This window comes from Protopterus annectens, chromosome 2.part0 (genome assembly GCF_019279795.1).
Source record: "Protopterus annectens isolate FY-2018-M chromosome 2.part0, PAN1.0, whole genome shotgun sequence".
Lineage (NCBI taxonomy): Eukaryota > Metazoa > Chordata > Ceratodontiformes > Protopteridae > Protopterus > Protopterus annectens.
The window spans coordinates 641,721,333-641,742,197 of NC_056728.1; the positions used below are offsets into that span (position 1 = coordinate 641,721,333).

At 44.2% G+C, this 20,865-nt stretch overlaps 1 protein-coding gene across 1 annotated transcript in view; it reads right to left on the bottom strand.

The window, feature by feature from the left end:
• Positions 1-18,871: 18,871 nt before the first annotated feature.
• LOC122793180 (RNA binding motif protein, X-linked-like-1) overlaps positions 18,872-20,865 on the bottom strand; it is a gene marked incomplete in the record, with an annotated part of 533,482 nt that continues 531,488 nt past the window's right edge. The window contains 1 exon segment of the mRNA XM_044061002.1: positions 18,872-20,245. Coding sequence (XP_043916937.1) covers positions 19,944-20,245 — 302 coding nt within the window.

The window sequence follows — 20,865 nt, forward strand, 5'->3', positions numbered from 1 at the left end:
TGTCCTGCAAGAAGCTTCTAGGGCGTCAAAACCACGGTGCAAGGTGGGTTTAGTTACTCGACTTACAGAATGCATTAACTTTTGTAATTCTTTAGATTCTGCCCAAGCAGGAAAGGAAGACATTTTTTGTTTGAGGGGTTCCAGGGTATGTTGCTGAAATTGTAACATATGGAACTGACAATTTGGTGCCCTGATAGCAAGACTAGCAGAGGTATATACTTTTTTACCCCATCTGTCTAGTGCTCGGGAATCCCTATCTGAGGGGGTGGGTTCTTAGCAGAGGTTGCTTTAATCCATTTAGGCCCTTGAGAAATTACCTCTGTCAGCAGTAGGATTTTTAAAAAAGAAATTTTAGTCAGGGACTCTCTATAGTACCTGTCTGGTTTTCTGGGTGCAGGAGGGAGGGTGTCAGGAGTCAAGCTGAATTCCAGGAAAACATCCTCCACAACATCCAGGACTGGGGGGATGGCCAAGGGTCTGTGCTGTGGAAGATCAAGGAATTCCCTGAGTCTCTTTTTAGACTGAGGGTAGTCTTGTCTCTTCCAATGGAAATGCTCCCTTAAGGTATGCAGGGTTTCTCCAAACGAAAAATCCTCTGGGGGAGAGGCTGAAGGAATGGAATCCTCTGCATCAGAATCCTCACAAGTAAAAGTTATTACTTTATTAATAGATCGGTCATATGTCGCAAAATGGAAAGATTATTGGGAGCTAATTAGTATGCACTTCATGAAAATCTCCTTAACACATAAAAATATGATTATAAATAACTCCATGTTGTGGTTGCTAAAGGAATTTTGTACTTCACCTATTACACCTAAACATATGGTCTGTTACCCATTAAATATTATTCAAATCTTGTAATTCTTTACACTCAATGCCTTCCGCCAGAGCATCTACCTTAGACTTCAATTGAGAAAGAAGATAGTTTTGATATTTCAACATGTGAAACTGGCAATTCAAAGCCCGCATAGCTAAGGTGGAAGAAGTATAGACTTTCTTTCGCCATCTATCCAAAGCTCTGGCCTCTATCTGGAGGAACCGGATTTTTTACCACAGAGGCCTTGACACCCTTAGGTCCCTGACTAACTGTTTCTGGGTCCGCCCTAGGACTCTTATACAGATATTTATGAGCTGCAGGCACCCTGTAATACCTGTCCGGTTTAACAGGAGCAGGAGGCAAAGAATCAGGATTAAGAGAAGCCTCTGCAAACACATCTTCCACAACATCCAGAACAGGAGGAATAGCCAAAGGCCTATGCTGGGGTAAAAGCAAAATTCCTAAGCCTTTTCCTGGAATCAGAGAAGTCCTGACCTTCCCACTTAAAATGTTCCCTCATAGAATGAAGAGTCTCTGAAAAAGAAAAATCCTCTGGAGGAGAAGCAGAAGGAGTAGAATCATCCACATCAGAATCAGAATAAGGAGAATACTCCTGCAAGTCTTCCGCCGAAGACTCTGAAACATCCGAAACCTGCTCAAAACTCCCCAACTCTGGTTCCACCCTAGGTCTCTTATCAGGAGGGGGCAAAGATCCTCTAATCAAAGTAATTAAATCTTCTGCCATTTTGAGCATGTGCTTCTTGGGCACAGATCCTGAAGAACTAGGAGTGACACCAACAGAAGCTAAACCTGGCCTGCCTCTGGGAGAAGCCTTGGAAACAGAAGGAGAGGGCCTAACCACCCTAGGAAGGGAGGGGAGTACAGTAACTTGAGAAGCCCCTTCAGCCTGACCTGCCTCCTGAGAGGCCACATCCTGCAATATCAAAGTCTCCCCTGGGACTCCAGAGAAGCCCGGTGGAACCACCAGTTCCACTGACGCCTCAAGAACCGGCGTCCGCAGGGCGACTCTTCTTGCGGGTTTAACTGCTTTGTCTTTGCGCTTCTTGAAGAAGCGGGCCGGAGCATCCGGCGGCATATTGTAATTGCACCGCTTCCGAAGACCAACCTGGCACAATCTAACCTTTGCTTAATAGTGCGCTTATTAAACCTAGCACAAAAGCGACACCCAACAACGTCGTGCTCAGGCCCCAAACAAGGAATACACAAAGTATGATAATCTCTATGCGGTATCTGCTTCCCACAAGAAATACAGTTATTCACTTTTTCTGACATCCGGTAAACCACTGAGGCAAGAAAAACTAAAATATTCCCCAGCGGGTACTTAGCCAACTTTGACTCTGTCTGAAACTCGAATCTGAAAAATTTCAGAACGCCGAACGGCACTTGCAACGCTGCTTCTGCATCGGACCATGCGGCAAAAAAGACTGAGGATATGACGTCGGTCATGCGCATTTGTACCCTGACGTCCTGATGTCAGTCTTAAGCCCCTTGACCGACGTCAGCCTAATACTTTGATATTCGGGCCGATCGAGGACAGCGGACTACCCAAGTGTAAGGACTGCAGCAATGTGAGATGAAGAACATTTTATACTCGGGGTATGCTTATGTCATCTACTTCTGAAGGAGCTCATTTAGCTATAGATAATAATCTAAAGTACTGGTATCAGCTGATATCTGATAATAAAGTTAAAAATCTAGATTTCTTAAAACAAGAATTTGATCTAAGAGAAAAGTACAGTTTTGTACCTACCATAAATGTAGATGTCCGAACTGGATAGCATCTGCAGTCATAACAAGTGGGTTGTCCTGTCGTCAGGCAGCCCTTCAGTCGGCCGGATTCCAAAGTCCGGGTCCGGCTTCGGCTGATGTCGCACTCCACCCGACGTCATCTCTGTTGGTCTTCGGGTATAAAGGCATCAGCCGACGCCATTTTCCTCAGTGTTTCTTGCCCCAGATGCCAGTAGCCCTCTTGCAGGCTAAAATTTGGATAGATGCCAATGTTTCCAAATAGATAGAGGTAAACACAACAATAAGCATGTATGTACATATACAAAACAAATACACCATAAAGACCCCCAACAGCTAGCTATTAGAAGGGTAAACACCCTAGGAGTACCACAGAGGGGATGGTGGAGGGTAATCCTGACTGCAGATGCTATCCAGTTCGGACATCTACATTTATGGTAGGTACAAAACTGTACTATGTCCTTCATGGATGCATCTGCAGTCATAACAATGGGTAGAATACCATAGCCAACTAGGGAGGAGGATAAAGGTAGATTATGGTGTGTTTAGGATCCCTTGCAGTACAGCAGTGGCAAACCCTGCTCGGGATCTGGAATATAGAGGCAAATTATAATGCTTGGCAAATGTATGCACGGAGGTCCAAGTAGCCTCAATAATGTCTTTGGTTGCCACTCCTCGTAAGAAGGCTGTGGTAGTGGCTGTTGCTCTTGTAGAATGAGGTCTTATGTTCTGTGGAATTGGTTTTCCATGGAAGGAGTAACAGAATCGTATGCAATTTCCTATCCATTTGGAGATTGTCTGTTTGGAAATAGCTTTTCCTTCCCTTCCTGTTGCATAGGCTACAAAAGTTGGTCAGTCTTTCTGCTATTTTTGTTCTGTCCAAGTAGTAGCGTAGCTGTCTATGTACATCCAAGGTATGCAGTATTCTTTCCCCTCTGTTTTGTGGGTTGGGAAAGAAGGTAGGTAGGTGGATTGCCTGGTTTAAAGACACTCTGGATACCACCTTAGGCATAAATGTAGGATTAGTCCTCATGGACACTCTATCTTGGTGGAAGATTAGGAAGGGTTGCACTGCTATTAAGGCCTGTAGTTCTGAAACCCTCCTTGCTGAAGTAATTGCCAGTAGGAAAGCAGTTTTCCATGATAGGTGTTGTAGGTCTGCTGTTGCTGCTGGTTCAAAGGGTGCTAGTGTCAACTTTTCTAGCACAAAGTTTAAATCCCAAGCTGGTAATGGTGGTTTCCTTGGAGGTTTTACATTCTTGATTCCTCTGAGGAATTGTCTGAGCAAAGGGTGCGAAAAAACAGGTGTATCAAAGCTGTATTCTGCTGAAATAGCTGATGCATGTATCTTGATGGAGGAGTAGGACAGGCCTGAATGAAGAAGTTCGGCCAGATACTCCAGAATGTTAGGCATATCTATGTTTGACACATCTTTTCCTCTTTCCGTACTCCAGATGACAAACCTTTTCCATTTTCCAGCATAGTTCCTTCTTGAAGGTCTGCGTGCTTCCAGAATAATGTCTTTAACTCTTTGGGAAAGTTCTGGAATAGCTGCTGTTATGTGATATTCCATGCAGTCAGTTGTAAGATTTTAGGTTTGGATGTATGATGCTGTAGTTGTTCTGCGTTAACATCAAAGGCATCAGGGGAATTGTCCACATATTGTTCCGAGACATGCTCCTCAGTAGTGGGTACCAGTGTTGTCTTGGCCAGTTTGGAGCTATCAGGATTATCCTTGGACGTTCTTCCTTGATTTTTAGTAGTACCTTGTGTATCAAAGGAAGAGGCGGGAATGCATATGCTGTTAGGCCTTTCCAGTTGAAAGAGAGCGAATCCACTTTCCATGCTAATGGGTGGAATGTCCTTGTGCAGAATTTTTTGAGCTGGTGATTGAGAGGTGATGCGAATAGGTCTATCTGTGGCATTCCCCATTTCTTTGAGATGGTCTTGAAGATGTCCGGATGAAGCTTCCATTCGTGGGCATCCGAAGTGGTTCTGCATAATATGTCTGCTAGGGTATTGTCTTTCCCTGGTACAAATATTGCCTGTAACTGGACGTTGTAGCTGAGTGCCAGGGTCCACAGCTCCAAGGTCATTCTGCATAGGGGGTATGAATGAGTGCCTCCCTGTTTGTTGATGTACCACATGACTGTGGTGTTGTCTGTCCTTATCATCAACTGGCCCTCTTTGAGAAATGGTTTGAACTTTTGGATTGCCAGTTTTACTGCCAGCATTTCTTTTAGGTTGATGTGCAGTTGAAGTTGATCCTGTGTCCACAATCCTTGCACGCATTTGTCCAGCATGTGTGCCCCCATCCTAGGTCTGAAGCGTCTGTTGTGATGGTCTGGCTTGCTTGACATCTGCGAAAGGGTAGGCCTGGGTTTGACTGGCATGCCTGAGCCCACCATAGGAACTCCTGTTTTAAGCATGGAATTAGTGGGATTTCTGTTTCTAGACTGTGTCTGTGTTGGGACCATAAATTCTTTAGGTACCACTGTAGTTTTCTCATATGTAGTCTGGCAAATGGAACCAAGATTATGCATGATGCCATGAAGCCCAAGGCCTGCAGTACTTTTCTTGCTGTTAACTTGTTCAGTTTTGTTAGTGCCAAGAAGTATAGAGGGAGTTCTTTTTGTTTTCTGTAGTCAGGAATGCCATTTGTTTTACTGTGTCCAATTCCGCGCCCAAGAAAGTCCTTGTTTGGGATGGTATTAGCCTTGACTTTTGTAAATTGACTGTGTATCCCAGTGCTTGTAGCAAGCAAATGACCCTTTGTAAATCTGTTGTCAGCTTGCTTTTGTTGTCCCCTTGTAGCAGGCAGTCGTCCAGGTATGGGTAAATTTGAATTCCCTGAAGTCTGCAATGGGCGATTACTGATGCCAGGCATTTTGTGAATACTCTGGGCGCAGTAGATAAGCCAAAAGGCAATGCTGAGAATTGATAGTGCTCTGATCCTGCAAGAAATCTGAGGTATCTTCTGCAGATTGGTCGAATGGGGACGTGCAGGTATGCCTCCTTGAGATCTAGAGTTACCAGCCAAGACTCCTTGCCCAGCATGGGAAGAAGTTGCTGTAGGGTCAGCATTTTGAATTTTGGGACAATGATGTATGTATTTAAGGTGGACAGGTCGAGAATTGGTCTCCAACTTTTTTCCTTTCTTGGAACTAGGAATAGTCTGGAGTAGAACTCCTTTCCTTGCTCTGCTGCTGGCACTCTTTCCACAGCTCTCATGTTTGCTAACTCCATTATCTGGCGTAGAGCCTCTGTTTTTTGATTTGGAGGTAGATTTGGCATTCCTCTTTTGACTGGAATAGTGTGGAAGTGAAACCGGTAACCTTGATCTATGGTTTGTAAAATCCACTTGTCCTTTGTTATGTAGTGCCAGTTCTTTGAAAATAAGGTTAACTTTCCGCCTAGAGGAGCTGCTATTTGTTCCCTGGTAGGCGGGTATAGGTTAAGTCACTGTGGTTGTGTTGATGTAGTGGCAGTGGCGTGTCTGTGCCTCTGTTGTTACCTTGCCACTGTCTTCCTCTGTAGGCACCTCCTCTGGATTGGTTTCTGCCTCTGGAACGTCTATTCCTGCCCCTTTGAAATTTTGTGGAGTCAGGAAAGGACCAATTTTGGCAGGCCAGTTCCTGCTAAACCTTGGGGTTGAACCTGCAAGAAATCTTTAACAGTTTGAACAGATTTTGCCTTTTCTTCCATTTTCTTCATAACCTGCTGGGCAGATGTACCAAACAAACTTGTCTTGTCCATAGGAGCATCTAGCAACTTAGCTTTAACATGATCCGGTAAAGCTTGTTCCTTTAGCCATGCATGCCTTCTTATCACTGTGCCTGTCATGGCTGATCTAAATGAAGCCTCCAGTGCATCATAGCCACATTTTAAGGAATGGTTGCTAACCTGTTGTATGTTATTTACCATATCTAATACATATTTCTTATCAAGAGATTCATCAGTGGTTAGTTTTTAGTTAACTGATCCAGCATAAACTCTTGGTATTGTATCATGTGAAACTGACAGTTTAAAGCTCTAGCTGAGAGAGTAGCTGAAGTGTAGACCTTTTACCCCATCTGTCTAATGACCTTGCTTCCCTTTCAGAAGGAATAGGGTTTTTAGCTATGGTCGCGGCTACTGCCTTGGGGCCCTGGGATATAGTTTCTGGGTCTGCAAGTGGAGCCTTGTAAAGGTGGTGATGAGTATCTGGCACCCTGTAAAATCTGTCTGGTTTGGTAGGGGCTGGGGTAAAGAATCTGGAGCGGAGCAACCATCATTGAAAGCATCATCCACCACAGAGAGAACAGGGGTATAGCCAAGGGCCTGTGCTGAGGGAGGTGCAGAAAGGTCCTAAGTCTTTTTCTGGAGTCTGAAAAATCCTGTTGCTGCCATTGGAACTGTTCTCGCATGGCATGCAAAGTTTCCCCAAAGGAAAATTCTTCTGGTGGGGAAGCAGCTGGGATGGATTCTTCAGCATCAGAATCTTCAAAATTGGAGAAGGGAGCCTCTGGCTGGTCAGTTATGTCTGATTCATCAGCAGAATCAGAGGACACTGGCTCGGGGGGCTCTGCCCTAGGTCTCTTCTCTGGGGGCTGAGAGGCCCTGTCTGGGTGAGATTGAGATCCTCTAATTAAAGAAATTAAATCTTCTGCCAAGGTAAGTATTTGAGAACTAGAAGAGGGCCTGGATGGGGGTGGTTTAACAGGCACTGTTTTAGTAGTCTTGGCAGCTTTAGCCCTGGAGAAGGCCTTAATGGACATGGCTGCTGGAGGCCTAGCAGCACCACGTGCTGGGGTAGAAACATCCAAGGGGATGGTGTCTGATAAGTCAACCACCGTAGTGGGTAAAATTTCTGAAGTAGTTTCAAGAGTTGTAGCAGGGGCCTCAGTTGTAGGAATAGGTTCAGCTGTACTTTGTTCAGTTTTCTCGGTTTCGGCTGAAACAGAGACACTCGCGGTTTGCTTGACCAAGGTTTCGGCCGAAACCGCGGACCGCGAGTGTCGGTCTTTATCTTTGCGTTTTGCCAGATTGGGTAGTCGGAGGATCCGACGGCATAATGTACGCAAAATCAGAACCGAAAAACTGTTCTGCGAACTCCGACCGACGCCTAAGCGTTCGTCGGTTGAAGGAAGCACAGGCCGAACAGGCTGCTACGTCGTGGGCTGGGCCTAAACAAGGCAGACAGTAAGAGTGGAAATCTTTATGAGGTATTTGTTTCCCACAGTTTTAACAATTGTTAACTTTTTCTGACATCGGCTGAGGCAAGAAAAAGTCCCCAACGGGGTACTTAGCTTTAGAAGTCTTCGAAGTAGTATTCGGTAGAAGTAATCTCTGGATCCGACCGACCGGCACTTGCGAACAGCTTCTGCTTCGGGCGCCACGCGGCAAGAAAGACTGAGGAAAATGGCGTCGGCTGATGCCTTTATACCCGAAGACCAACAGAGATGACGTCGGGTGGAGTGCGACATCAGCCGAAGCCGGACCCGGACTTTGGAATCCAGCCGACTGAAGGGCTGCCTGACGACAGGACAACCCACTTGTTATGACTGCAGATGCATCCATGAAGGACATCTTGCTGGTTAGAGGTTCAGATCTTTAGACAACATCTCATTGATAGAATAGATCTAATGTCTATAACAGTTAAAGAATCTATTCCAAAACTGATTGATTACTTGATAATAAATTTACAGCATAAAGTTTCTGATAAAGGTAAACTTTCATATATACATAAAATTATCAGACAAGAAACTTTTTACAATGTAGATTCATACTGGAATTATTTCACCTCTATTAATGGGGACCCACCAACTCAACAAGATAAACAATATATATTGGAATCTGCTTATAGAACTACATCTTCCATTGTCTGGAGACTTTATACATGGAAATTTTTACATAGATCTTTTTATACACCTTTGATGATGAATAAAATTAATAATAAAGATAATCTATGTAAGAGATGTAATGTAGAAATTAATGCTGACTGGGCTCATATGTTTTATGACTGTATGAAGTTGAAAGAATACTGGAAGTCAATTAATGAATTTTTGCAGGCTCTTTTACAGATAATTTCATTATTTCTAAGTCTCTTATATTATTCAACACACCTGTACCTCAATGTGTTAAAAAGATTAAGCTTCCCTTGTTATGGTCTATCCTAGCAGTGGCTAGGAAAATAATAACTAGAAATTGGATTTCAGATACACCTCCTTCGTTCAATGAATTTAAAAATGTTATGAATATAATGTGTCATATGGAAATGAGCACAATTAGAATGAGAACAACTAGAAAAACATCACATTTTATTGTATGGGATAATTTACAAAATTTGTTAAAAAAATTCTAATTTCAATAGCATAGTATTTTAGTTTAATTGATCTGATTGTAGTGGATGTCTTTGTAAATACTTTAGTTGTTTTGTTGAATATTATAATACCTATTTTTAATTATTTGTATAAAATTGTTATGATATTTCTCTTATATGTTAAAACAATAAACTTGTTTTGAAAAAAAAAGAATCCTCATAAGTAGAGAGGGGTTGCATGTCTTCATATTCAGATGCATCAGAGTCATCTGGACCCGTGTTCAGACAAAACTACAGAGGACAGATCTCTTTTCCTTTCGGAAGAACGGTAGTGGCGAAATAAGTCTGTGTGTCGAGAATCAGTAGTGTGAAGGACTTCCTTGGAAGCTGGTGCCTGCTCAGCAGCTCCGGACCCATCCAAGGTAGAGACGACCGCAGGATCCTTAGTCGAAGAGTTTTGCGGCATACCGGACTCCGAAAGGGTCTCAGTACCCGCCTGCAAATCCACAGAAGCGGGCATCAGGAGCTGCAAAAGCACCTCATTGAGGACCGAAGAACTGATGACTAGCTTAACAGAAGCGTCATCGGTAGGTTTGGACCTGTGTGGTCTCTATCTATGTTTTTTCGGAAGATCTGCTGTCGGATGGCTTATCGAAGTCATATCGGAATTAGAGGACTGAAAGCAAAAATATCTGGCTACAATAAGGGCCAGACGATAGATAGTTCTGGCACTGAACAAAGCACAGAAGCGACAACGGGGGATGTCGTGGTCTGGGCCTAAACAAGTGACGCAGTAAGAATGGAAGTCTCTGTGTGGTATTTACTTTCCACAGGTGAGTCAATTAACTTTTTCTGACATGGGCTAGTGCAAGAAAAAAGGATCCCCAACGGGGTACTTAGCTTTACAAAACTTCAACTTCAATTTGGTAGATGAAACTCTGGTAGCATCTGACTGGCACTCGTGTGAGCTACTTCTGCTTCGGGCTCAAAGGCGAGAAAGACTGATGTAATGGCGCCAGCTGCCTTACTTTAAACTACTGATGACCTGACTTCAGATCGGAAGCGACAGCAACCGACACAGAAATACTAAGCCTCTGGTATTTGGGCCAGCCAACGGCTACCCTGACAGGGATAACCCAAATTTGATGACTGCAACAGTGAAACACGAATAACGCCTCAATTTGCAAGGTCTTCCTCCTGTTGCTTACCTTTCTTTTTTAGCTGTATGGGGACGTCACAGAGGGAGAAACTTTGCAGGACATGCTGACTCGCACTACAGCCTTCAGACATTTACTCTCAAAGTATACAAAGAAAGAAGCGACAAAGGTTTTTAGCATAAAAGCCTAATAGGCAGAAAAGATCATCTTTGTATGGAATTTGCAACAGAGGCATTTGCCTGACAAAAAAAATCCACTTCAAAAATATGAAAAAGAAAGGAAAGATCACCAATGGGGTACTTGGCTTTCCATTGCAGGAGCAAAATGGAGCCTTCAAACAGCTGACAGACTGAGCTACAGATGCCTTGCTTCCTTGACTGTAGCCAGGTAAGTTCTGAGGATTTGATTGCTCATTATGTCCCTTTTGTATCAGCATGCATGCCTAGGTTTATGTCAGACATACAGCACATCAGGAAGGGAGCACCTAAACACTGGCGTACTGGCTGGAAACGCAATACATTTGGCAGGAACCATCCCATCTGCCAGCATTTACTTCAGTGATTGAGTGATCTACCCTTACCTCCAACATGTTTACATGGAGATGCAACTCCAGAGATACTCAGCCACTCTTTCGAAGGGCCAAAATCAAGGAATTCACATGAAAGCTTTCAACTAGGGAAGACGAATTCAGGCTGCACAAACTCAGAATGACTCAGTCTTTCTTCTTTTGCACCAAAAACAACTTGGCACAATACAATATCGTTTCTGGTCAGGTGGGACCTCCTGGATGACTCCTCCTATGCCTCTTGTTTTTGAAATGGAAGGGTAGACAGCAAGGGGGGGGGGGGTGGCCCCAAAAGATCCAGGAACCCTTAAAAAGAAGTTATGTACTTACCATAATGTTCCATGTGATGTGTTCATCTCGCCTTTGTTCTTACACACGGGGTCGGAGCCACTCATCGGCTCAGAGTCGGCCGCATTGCAAAGCTCTGCATCTTAGAGAAGCTCGAGACCAGATTATATCCCATAATCCTCCCTGCTATTCCTCAGATCTAGTTTGCGAAAAAACAGACCTCTAACCCTCACCTCGGTGCAAGACGTACACATTCACACGGATATCCATGAATATCCTCCGACTATAACAAGTAATTCTTATGGGCGGTGAACCATATCCTAATGAGGACACAGACCAATGAACCCTAGAAGAAGAAGAAAAATCCCGACCAGACTCTAGTCTTACCTGTTCTTCCATAACATGTGAAGGGGGGGGGGGGGTGTAAGAACAAAGGCGAGATGAACACATCACATGGGACGTTATGGTAAGTACATAACTTCTTTATGTGAAAGTGTTCAATCTCGCCGTTTGTTCTTACACACGGGTAGAGTCCCTAGCTCCGTCACCCTGGGTGACTCATGGAAGAACGTTCCTGAGCACAGTGGAACCAAAGGATGTCCTGTCCTTGGAGGTCCTGTCAACCTTATGAGTGATAAATGTATGAGGTTTAGCCCAGGTAGCTACTGCACAAATCGTGTCCAAAGGTAAGCGAGCTGCATGAGCCAAGGAAGTGGACACGGATCTGGTAGAATGAGCCTTAGGCTTGAAAGGTAATGACTGATTCTTAATAGAGTACACAAATGCTATACAATCGGAAAGCCATTTAGATAAGGTACGTTTCGTGACGGCCATACCCTTTTTGTTGTCTGCAAACGAGACAAACGGCTGATCTGACTTTGTGATCTTTAGTCCTGTCCAGGTAAAATCTTAGCTGCCTATGAACATCCAACTTGTGCAGCATATACTCCAGTTTGTTTGTATGATTCCTGAAAAACGTGGGGAGCTCTATGGATTGGCTGATATTTAGGACAGAACATACCTTGGGGAGGAATGACGGGTTTGTGCGCAGAGAGACTATCTGGGTGAAAGATCAAGTACGGTGTGGCCTGACTGACAACGCTTGTAGCTCTGATACTCTTCGAGCTGAAGTGACCGCCACGAGAAATAGTGTCTTCCACGATAAGAACTTTAGTAGGCAGGATGAAGCCAGTTCGAAGGGAGGTAACATCAGTTGTGACAATAAGTTCAAATTCCATGGGAAAAAGGGCTCCCGAATGGGTGGACAAAGGTGGAAGGTTCCTTTCATAAAAGCCTTGCAAAGCCTGTGAGACATAATAGAAGAGCCCCCCTCACCAATATGAAAGTTAGATATAGCCGCCAACTGTACTCTCAAGGTGGAAGTTGAGGCCCCTTCGTGAAAGAGAATTGATAAGAATTCCAGAACTTTGTGTAGTGGAGCTACCAAGGGATCTATGTGTTGGCTAGACGCCCAACATACGAAGCGTTTCCATTTGCTTCTGTAAAGCTTTCTGGTAGAGGCTTTATGAGAGGCAACCAGAATGCGTTGAACTGTAGGAGAAAGAAGATCTGACCTGGCTAGAGAGGGAAGCGGAGCAGCCAAGCTGTCAGTTTTAGGGATTGGAGAGATGGGAGAGGAACTCCCGACGAATGAGTCAACAGATCTGGTACTGGGTCCAGAATCCAGGGTTCCTCCTTTTGATGGGCTCGAAGAAAGGGAAACCATATCTGCCGAGGCCAGAATGGCACTATGAGTATTATTATACTGCCAGGTTCCTGGCTTTCTGTAGAAATTTGGGAATCAACGGGGTAGGAGGGAATGCATACAGGAGACCCGGGGGCCAATCGTGCACCAGTGCGTCCCTGGGAACATCCCCCGGAGGGGGTAGAAGGGCAAAGTATCTTCTGCATTTGGCATTCAATGGGGATGCAAACAGATCGCAGCAAGGCTGGCCCCATCTGCGGAAGATCCTTTCCGCCACCTGTGGATTGAGGGACCACACGTGGGGTAACAGGATGGCTCTTCTGCTCAACCTGTCCGCAATGACGTTGGATGACCCCAGGATATGCGTTGCCAGTAGAAAGCGACCCGTGGACTCTGCCCATTGCCAAATTCTTATGGCGCCTCTGCATAATGGGTAAGACTTGGTTCCCCCTTGCTTGTTTATGTACCAGACCACAAACATGTTGTCCGTTTGAACTGCCACTGTTCCCAGAGGTAAGAGAGCTTGGAAGTGTTGCAACGCTAGGAACACCGCCTCAACTCCAGAACATTTATGTGCAGGTTGTACGCCATGTTGGACCATTCCCCTTGGACTGTTCTTCCCTGAAAAAGTCCCCCCCACCCTATCAGAGAAGCGTCCGTGGTTATTGTGGCCGTCGGGTTGGGTAGGACAAACGGATGACCCAATGTGAGGTCCTGACTGTTTACCCACCATGAAAGATCTCGTTTGCAAGAGTTTGTTATTAGTATCTCGTGCGATAAGGGTAGCTGCTGGAATGACCATTGCGCGAAAAGCAGCCATTGGAGAACCCTCATGTGCAATCTCCCCATGGGAACTGCGATCAGAGACGCTGCCATTAGTCCCAGAACTTTTAACACTAGCCTGGCTGGGGCTTTCCTGTTCTGAAGAACAACAACCTGATCTTTGAGGGCTGACGCCCTTAGTGGAGGAAGCTTTAACAGTGTTAACTGTGTATCTAGGTCTGCTCCGATGAATGAGATATGCTGTGAGGGCGATAGGAATTTCAATCAATTTTGAAAAATCTGCCGTAAGTGGGAACAAACGTCGACTGTGTAGTCTCTGGCTTGAACAAGACGATGCCTGGTGGTGGCGGTGAGCACCGGAATCCTTGTAGTCTCAAGTGAGACGCCACTACTGCCATGCATTTGGTGAATACCCTGGGGGCTGAAGTGAGTCCAAAGGGCAGAGTTCGAAATTGAAAATGACTGGCTCCCAGCCGGAAGCGCAGGTGATCTCTGGACGGCCTGGCCATTTTGATGTGGTAGTACGCGTCCTTGATATCTATTGAGCACATCCAATCGTCCTTCTGTAAGAAGGGAAGGATCGACTGTAGCGTGACCATCCAGAACTTTTCCTTCCTTACGAAGGTGTTGAGATTGCTGAGATCCAAAATCGGTCTCCAGTCCCCAGTCTTCTTTGGAACTAAAAAGAACCTTGAGTAAGTTCCGGATCCTCTTTGGTCCGCTGGGACTGGCTGGATGACTTTTCGAGCAGCTTTGAAATTTCTACAGCTGCTGGACCTTGCAGATGGGGTGGCATATCTGAAGTCTCTTTTGTAGAGGTGGTGTGGACGTAAAGGAAATTATGTATCCTCTGGTTACTATGCTTTTTACCCAAGAATCCGAAGTAAGATTTAGCCAGGTCTGTGGGTATAAAGCCAAGCGACCCCAGACAGCCTCAGAGTAGGACAGTCGGGTCCTCCTTTCAGGAGTGCTGGAAGGGCTTCCCAGAGACTGTATCCCTGTCGCCCTGATTTTGTGGACCCCCTTCTGCCGCCGGGGCGGCGTCTTCCATTTCTTCCCCCTCCTCTGCCTCTGGAGGGGGCATCACCCTGTGTGGCTTGGAAAGATCCCAGAGTCTTACGGAACCACATTTTTCCGCCTCGTTGCCCTTTGGGGTACGGCCTAGATGGAGCGGAAAAACGGACCCCAACAACAGACAGGGTCTTCCCCTCTTGCTCACACCGAGTTAAAGTCTCCTTTACTTTGGGCCCAAAGAGTGTGGCACCATCAAAGGGGGCGTTGGCAAAGGAAGACTTGAAGGCTTCCGCAAAGGAGCACAGCCGCATCCAGGATGGTCTACGGAGAGCAATCGCTGAAGCTGCAGCTCTACTCGATCCTTCGGCCGCATATGAGATGAGCCTCATGGACGAGTTTGCTATTGAAGTAAGGGTGCTGAGTTGTGCTGTTACCTTATCTGACAGCAGCATCTGTGTTACCCTGGAGGGTATCTCCCAGTTCCTTAATGAGATCCCTCTGTAGACATGTAAAATGTGTCAAATAGTTTAGCGAACGCATGGAAAAAGTCGCTGAACTAAAAACGTGCTTCCCATACCTGATCATAGTCCTAGAATCCTTATTACCAGACATTTCCTTCTTCGTGGCCACAGCCACCACCACAGCATCGACCGGAACTCCTTTAGGGAGATGGGCCTTATCCTGGGGGGCCATGATAAATCTGTTTGGTTTTCGGGGGACCGGTTCCACTGTGTCCGCTGTTTCCCACGCCCTTCGCGCGATCAAGTCCATCAATTCATCGAAGGGCAGGGTCACCCAGGAGGTAGAAGGTTGAGCCCCAAAAGCCTTCAGCAACACCGACTCGTCCTCAGTGGGGGCTAGGGACTGCCAATCACCCCTCTGTTTCAAGATCTCCAGGATGTCTGCAAATGACATCCTCAGAGGGGGATCGTGGGGACCCCTCTGACTCATCCAAATCGGTGTCAGACGTTAGAGATTCCTGTGGAGAATCAATGTGCCTCCTCTTGCACAATCTCTTCCTCGGAACCTCATCAGAGGCCTGTGAGGAACAGGGATCACCCTCTGGGGCTGGCTGAGGCAATGGGGCTCTATGCTTAGGGTGAATCGTGGGAGCAGAAACAAAGCGGCCCTTTAGGGGAAGGAGAAGACACCTCCAATGAAGTAGTTGTCTGAGCAGACAATACCTTCCTCATAAGGTCGAAAGTCCCTGAGCCCCGGGCCGAGGACTCCTCCGGTTCCGAAGAACGCGGAAGCATCACAGACACCGGAACCGTGGGCTCAGACCTCGAGGATGGAGCCGAACCAATCTGCGCCAAGGCCCCGAGAGGGAGTCTGCACCGAAAATTCGGTACGACTCTGTCCCGGAACCAAGGAGAGATAGTCGGCTCCGCGACTCCCCTACGGGCTCCGAAGGAGTCAAAGTCAATGGTGCCGATCGTGCAATCGAGGGCTCCACTAGCATCGGATCGTCCTCTCCCGGCTCCAAAAGACTGGACGAGTCTCGAAGGAGGACCTGTTGGAGACACGGGGAGGGCTTCTAGTTTTAACACCAACTGGGACGAAACCGCAATCAGCTTGGAAAGGGCTGTCTTTTCCATTAGTTTCTGCACGACACGATTCACGTTAGTATCGGATAATGGTCTGGAAGACCGGATCGAAGGGGTCGAAGACGGCACCGACCGAAGAATCGACGGTGGAGGTAGCTCTGACACCGGTTCCAAGACCTGGGGCTCTGTGAAAAATAACCGTTCGATGCTCGGCCCCGAGGTCTGTGGAACCGGCGAACGAATCTTAGAAGATGAGCTCGAAGCCGATGACATGAGCTCCGACATCTTCGACCCCTTCGAAGACTTAGAAGCCTGGTCGGACTTCTCCAAGGCCTCCTGAAAGTCAGGTTTAAGTAAACCCCCATCAATAAGCTTCCTGCGTCTCTCCGTCATGACCTTCCCGCTAAAGGAATGACAGATTGAGCAAATGGAGAGGGCCCAGGCAGTAGACGCAGGAAGCGTGATTGTCAGTGATGGACATTTTCTGTCCACATTGACATCTCAAAGCCAGATTTGGCTTTCTCCAACATTGGTACAGTCAAGCTCAACACTGAAAAACAGTGAAAAATAGAAGGATAGAAAAAATACTAGCCAACAATAACTATATATAATATGCAATACAAAACAAGCCATAATAACACTATTAGAATAAGTCAGAAAGCTAGTAGGCCGAAGCGTATCTAAAGTATATATATATATATATATATATATATAAATCAATCAAGAAAAACACACACACTCTCTATATTATATATCTAGGCTAAAGATAAAATATTGATAAAGATTTTCAAAGAAATTTTGCTTATCTCAACGATAAACTAAACTGTTCGCTGGCCTGAGCTCTCCTCGACTGATCTGTTGCAGCGACAAACTAGATCTGAGGAATAGCAGGGAGGATTATGGGATATAATCTGGTCTCGAGCTTCTCTAAGATGTAGAGCTTTGCAATGCAGCCGACTCGGAGCCGATGATCGGCTCCAAACCCGTGTGCAAGAACAAACGGCGAGATTGAACACTTTCACATATAAGGTTAATTAGGAGGCTATACGAGGGATTGGAGGTAAAAATAGGGGGGGGGGTCCTCAGATACATTGTTTGAACAGAGGAGCAATTTAGGGGGGGGGTCTTCTTTCCCCTTTTATGTGCATTGTATTTACAGCCACTGGCAAAGAAAATAAGAGACTCAAGTTCAAGGACATAACTGGTTACGATAATCAAAAAAAGTTGTCTTTATTTGCAGATATTACTCTGTACCAGATAAAACCAGAAAAGGACATTTCAGTGTTGTGGAGCATTCTAAGATGGTTTCATGTCTTTTTGGGATGCAAAATTAATGAAGATAAAGGTAATAACCATCAACTATATACATACACATGAACTGGTTCAGCAATATCCATATTTATGGGGACATGAGAAACAAAGTACTTAGGAATACGGGTTGAAAAGGATTCACTGGGAAGAGACTAAACAAAAAGACATACAAAACTGAGAAAATGGAAGCTCTGTTTTATGGATATGAATAGCAAGATACAAGCAGTGAAAAGTGTTTTTAGTTCATTTTTTATACACAGGTCAGGCAGAAGAGTAGCTATGGACAGTAAGAGAGTTGAAGAAATTTATCTGGGAGGGGAAGAGGGCAAGAGTAGAGTGGTATAAGTGGATCTTTCCAGTAAACCAAGGTGGTTTGGGAATACCAGAATTGAAAGGAGGTATTTCAGCACTACACAAGCTACAGCTCCTATATATAGCACAAGCAGAAAGCAATAATTCAAAGTGGAAAGGGATGATATGAAATGGGGTGGGGTGGGGATCGGCTCAAGAAATATGAAGATACTGGAATTTTGGATGGAGATATTTAATGAGAACTATAACCATACATAACATATTTATAAAGTAGCAGGCAGTATTCAGAGAACTAAGCCAACATAAATGGAAATGAGATTCTACGAATGGGGGGTGACTGCAATTAGGGGTACAGTGAATTGGCAAGAGGGGCTGGAATTTACTGGAGAAAACTGACAAAAGAACCAAGGTACTGGAAGCAAATAACTACATAATGGAAAAGGCCAATAATTCATATGGACTGCAAGTTACAGATTGTATAATCTGATGTAAACCCTTGATAGAGACAAAGAAAAACAGTATAATGCACAGCATATTAAGCATTAAAAAGACTCTTGTTGCAGTTTGGAAAAGGCCAGGCACTATTAACCAAATGTATGATATCAAAAACACATTAAATGCCAGTATGCGTAGAGTCATACCACAAACAGCATTGTCCAATAAGGAGCGGCAGCTGTAACTACATACACAACCTTAAATATTAAACTACATTTTAATCCTTCTGCATTCAACATGTTGCTTCTTACAGACTTGATGCAAAATCACCACAATGTTAAAAACAAAGCTGCATCTTTTCTGAAGAAAAAGCACCAGAATAATAAAAGGGCTACACTTTAAATTTCCACTTTTGTTCACATTCAGCCAGACCCATGCATCTGAAATTGAATGCATTTCATCAACTGTATTAATTACTCAAATCCTCCCATGTTCAGTACCAGCCCTACCCCCCAAATCATATACCCACAGAAGAGGACTCTCCTACCCTAACTTCAACCCAAAGGAAAATGCCTGCAAAGCACTGTAAAGTATCTGTACATACTTTTTCAATGATTATACAAGACAGACAACCTACATGTGCAAAAATGCTGCTGCAAGGTTCCACCCGGAATTTTCTTCCATTAATTATGCTTTGGTACTTGACAGCATCTGCTAAAGCAGTGTTGAACTGTTGTGCTTCAACTATATGATACACTGCAGTGAAAGCCATCTTTAACTATTAAGCAGTCACCTCTGCCTTTGAGTCATAGGTTTCTTTGAACTGAGACAATAAAGTTGCAAATAATGAAACTTAAGCGCAAATGAAATCATTTTAGTTAAGATTGTTTAATTTTCTTAAACTGCATCCAAGGACTCATTTTAATAAGACTGGAGACCACCAAGATTGCGTGACCAAATGACTGGAATGAGTTTGCCAACTATTTCTTGCACTTAGGTTTTCAGTGGTTAAACAACTGTCTGTAGAATATCCACTGATGACATATGCAGCATAAGATTTTTCTCAGGGACAGACAAGCTGGGATATACAAAAACAGCCAGCCTCCAATCCAAACTTGGAAGAGTGCATCTTTAAATTTTTTTTTTTTTTTTGCATTTAAAGTATGTGAAACAGATCAAGTAATCCTTTGAAGAAAATGAAATGTAGAAGCTGCACAAGTTTGCACGTTTTGAGATTTTACTTTAGAAAACACTGGCACAAAGAATTCACATGAACATAACATGCTACATTTTTGCATGAATTGTCAACATTACGGAAATGGAAATATTCACTTAACCTGCTTTACAAAAAATAGCAAACACTACAGGGCTCAAAACAAGAGGCAATTTGTTTCAGCAGGTGCTGACCACAACTTGGTGCCAGCCTCTCTCAAAAAACTGAGGGGGGGGGGGGGTCTGGGCGGCATGACTACTGCAGTCACAGACAATTATGCAACCAAAGCTTAGGCATGAAGTCCAAGCAAAATGTGGTATGGCACTACTAACATAACTGACTGGCGCAATACATGGACAGAAGAAAAATACCTCCTCCCAAAAAAACATACTGGAGAACATTGGGGCAGAACGGACCAAAGAAAACTTGAAAAGTTGGTGACAAAGAAAAAATATAATAAAAAATACACCTTAAAAACGTAGCTAGATTTAAACCTTAAAACGCAAATAAAAAATAAAAATACATTTTTTTTTAGAAAAGAGTTCCATTATACATTACAGGAGTCAGCTTTGGCTGACAAATCCTTATTTCGACCCCTGAACTGTAGTTACATAAATAAGAAAAAAAAGGTCCCCAAATTTTATTTCCTAATGAGATCTGAACGTACTCCACTTAATTTAGGGATAGATGTCCATTTCGTTTTGGTCCAAGCATACAATGTTTTAAGCTTAATATCTGCTTCGGCTTCCTCCTCTGGCTGAGCGACTGCCTCCACGACCTCTGCCTCTGGGTGCTCCACGACTTGAACTGCCATAAGAACTCCGTGGAGCAAAACCTCTGTCAACTGTTGGGGGAGGTCCCCTTTCTTGTCTGGCAAAACGATCACCTCTACCACTGGAGTAAGGATCACTTCGGCTGCTTTGGTAATGATCTCTGCTACTGTATCCATCTCGAGAATTGTAATCATCATAACGGCTGCTTCCACTATATGATGGTGGTGGCCCTCTGGCAGGTGGACCACGAGAATTACCTGCAGGGTCAATGGTCAGGTAATAGGGCAAAAATTAAATCAATTTTATAACTTGCTTGAAAAAGCAAAACCTTTACTTCAAATTCTTTAATGCTTATTTTGAGTTAAATTGCATTTTTTTGCTTGTTGTGAATGTACTTTAAGTAAACAATTACAGATCTGCAATGACTCAGCCCTGTACAGACTTCTTGGAACTGCTTACCATGAATAACTTTCCCAATTCAGTCTTAATGAGGAGTTACATTCATTTCAATTGCATTGTTCTTACATATGGTTTAATATTTGTTTTTGGTAGTTTTAACTGCATTTAGTTTGTTTTTCTTTACCATGAAATCATTTCCAACGTAAACTAATTCAGTTATTTTTCTTTAAGAAAGCTTTAATTTGTATCTTATGAACTACTTCAATGAGCAACAATTCACTGCTGTGTGCCTTAATTTGATGAAAAGGCAACTTTTCAGTTGCCCTTGGAGATTTTTTCCAAAATAAGTTCAAATTCAGTTGGAATTGCTGCCAAGTTTGCTTCAGAGAGAAAAAAAAAAAACCTACTGCAGAAATTTTCTGCATTGTTGAAATTTACACAAAAACAAGTTCTTTCTGAAGGGTTGAAAATGAGCTGC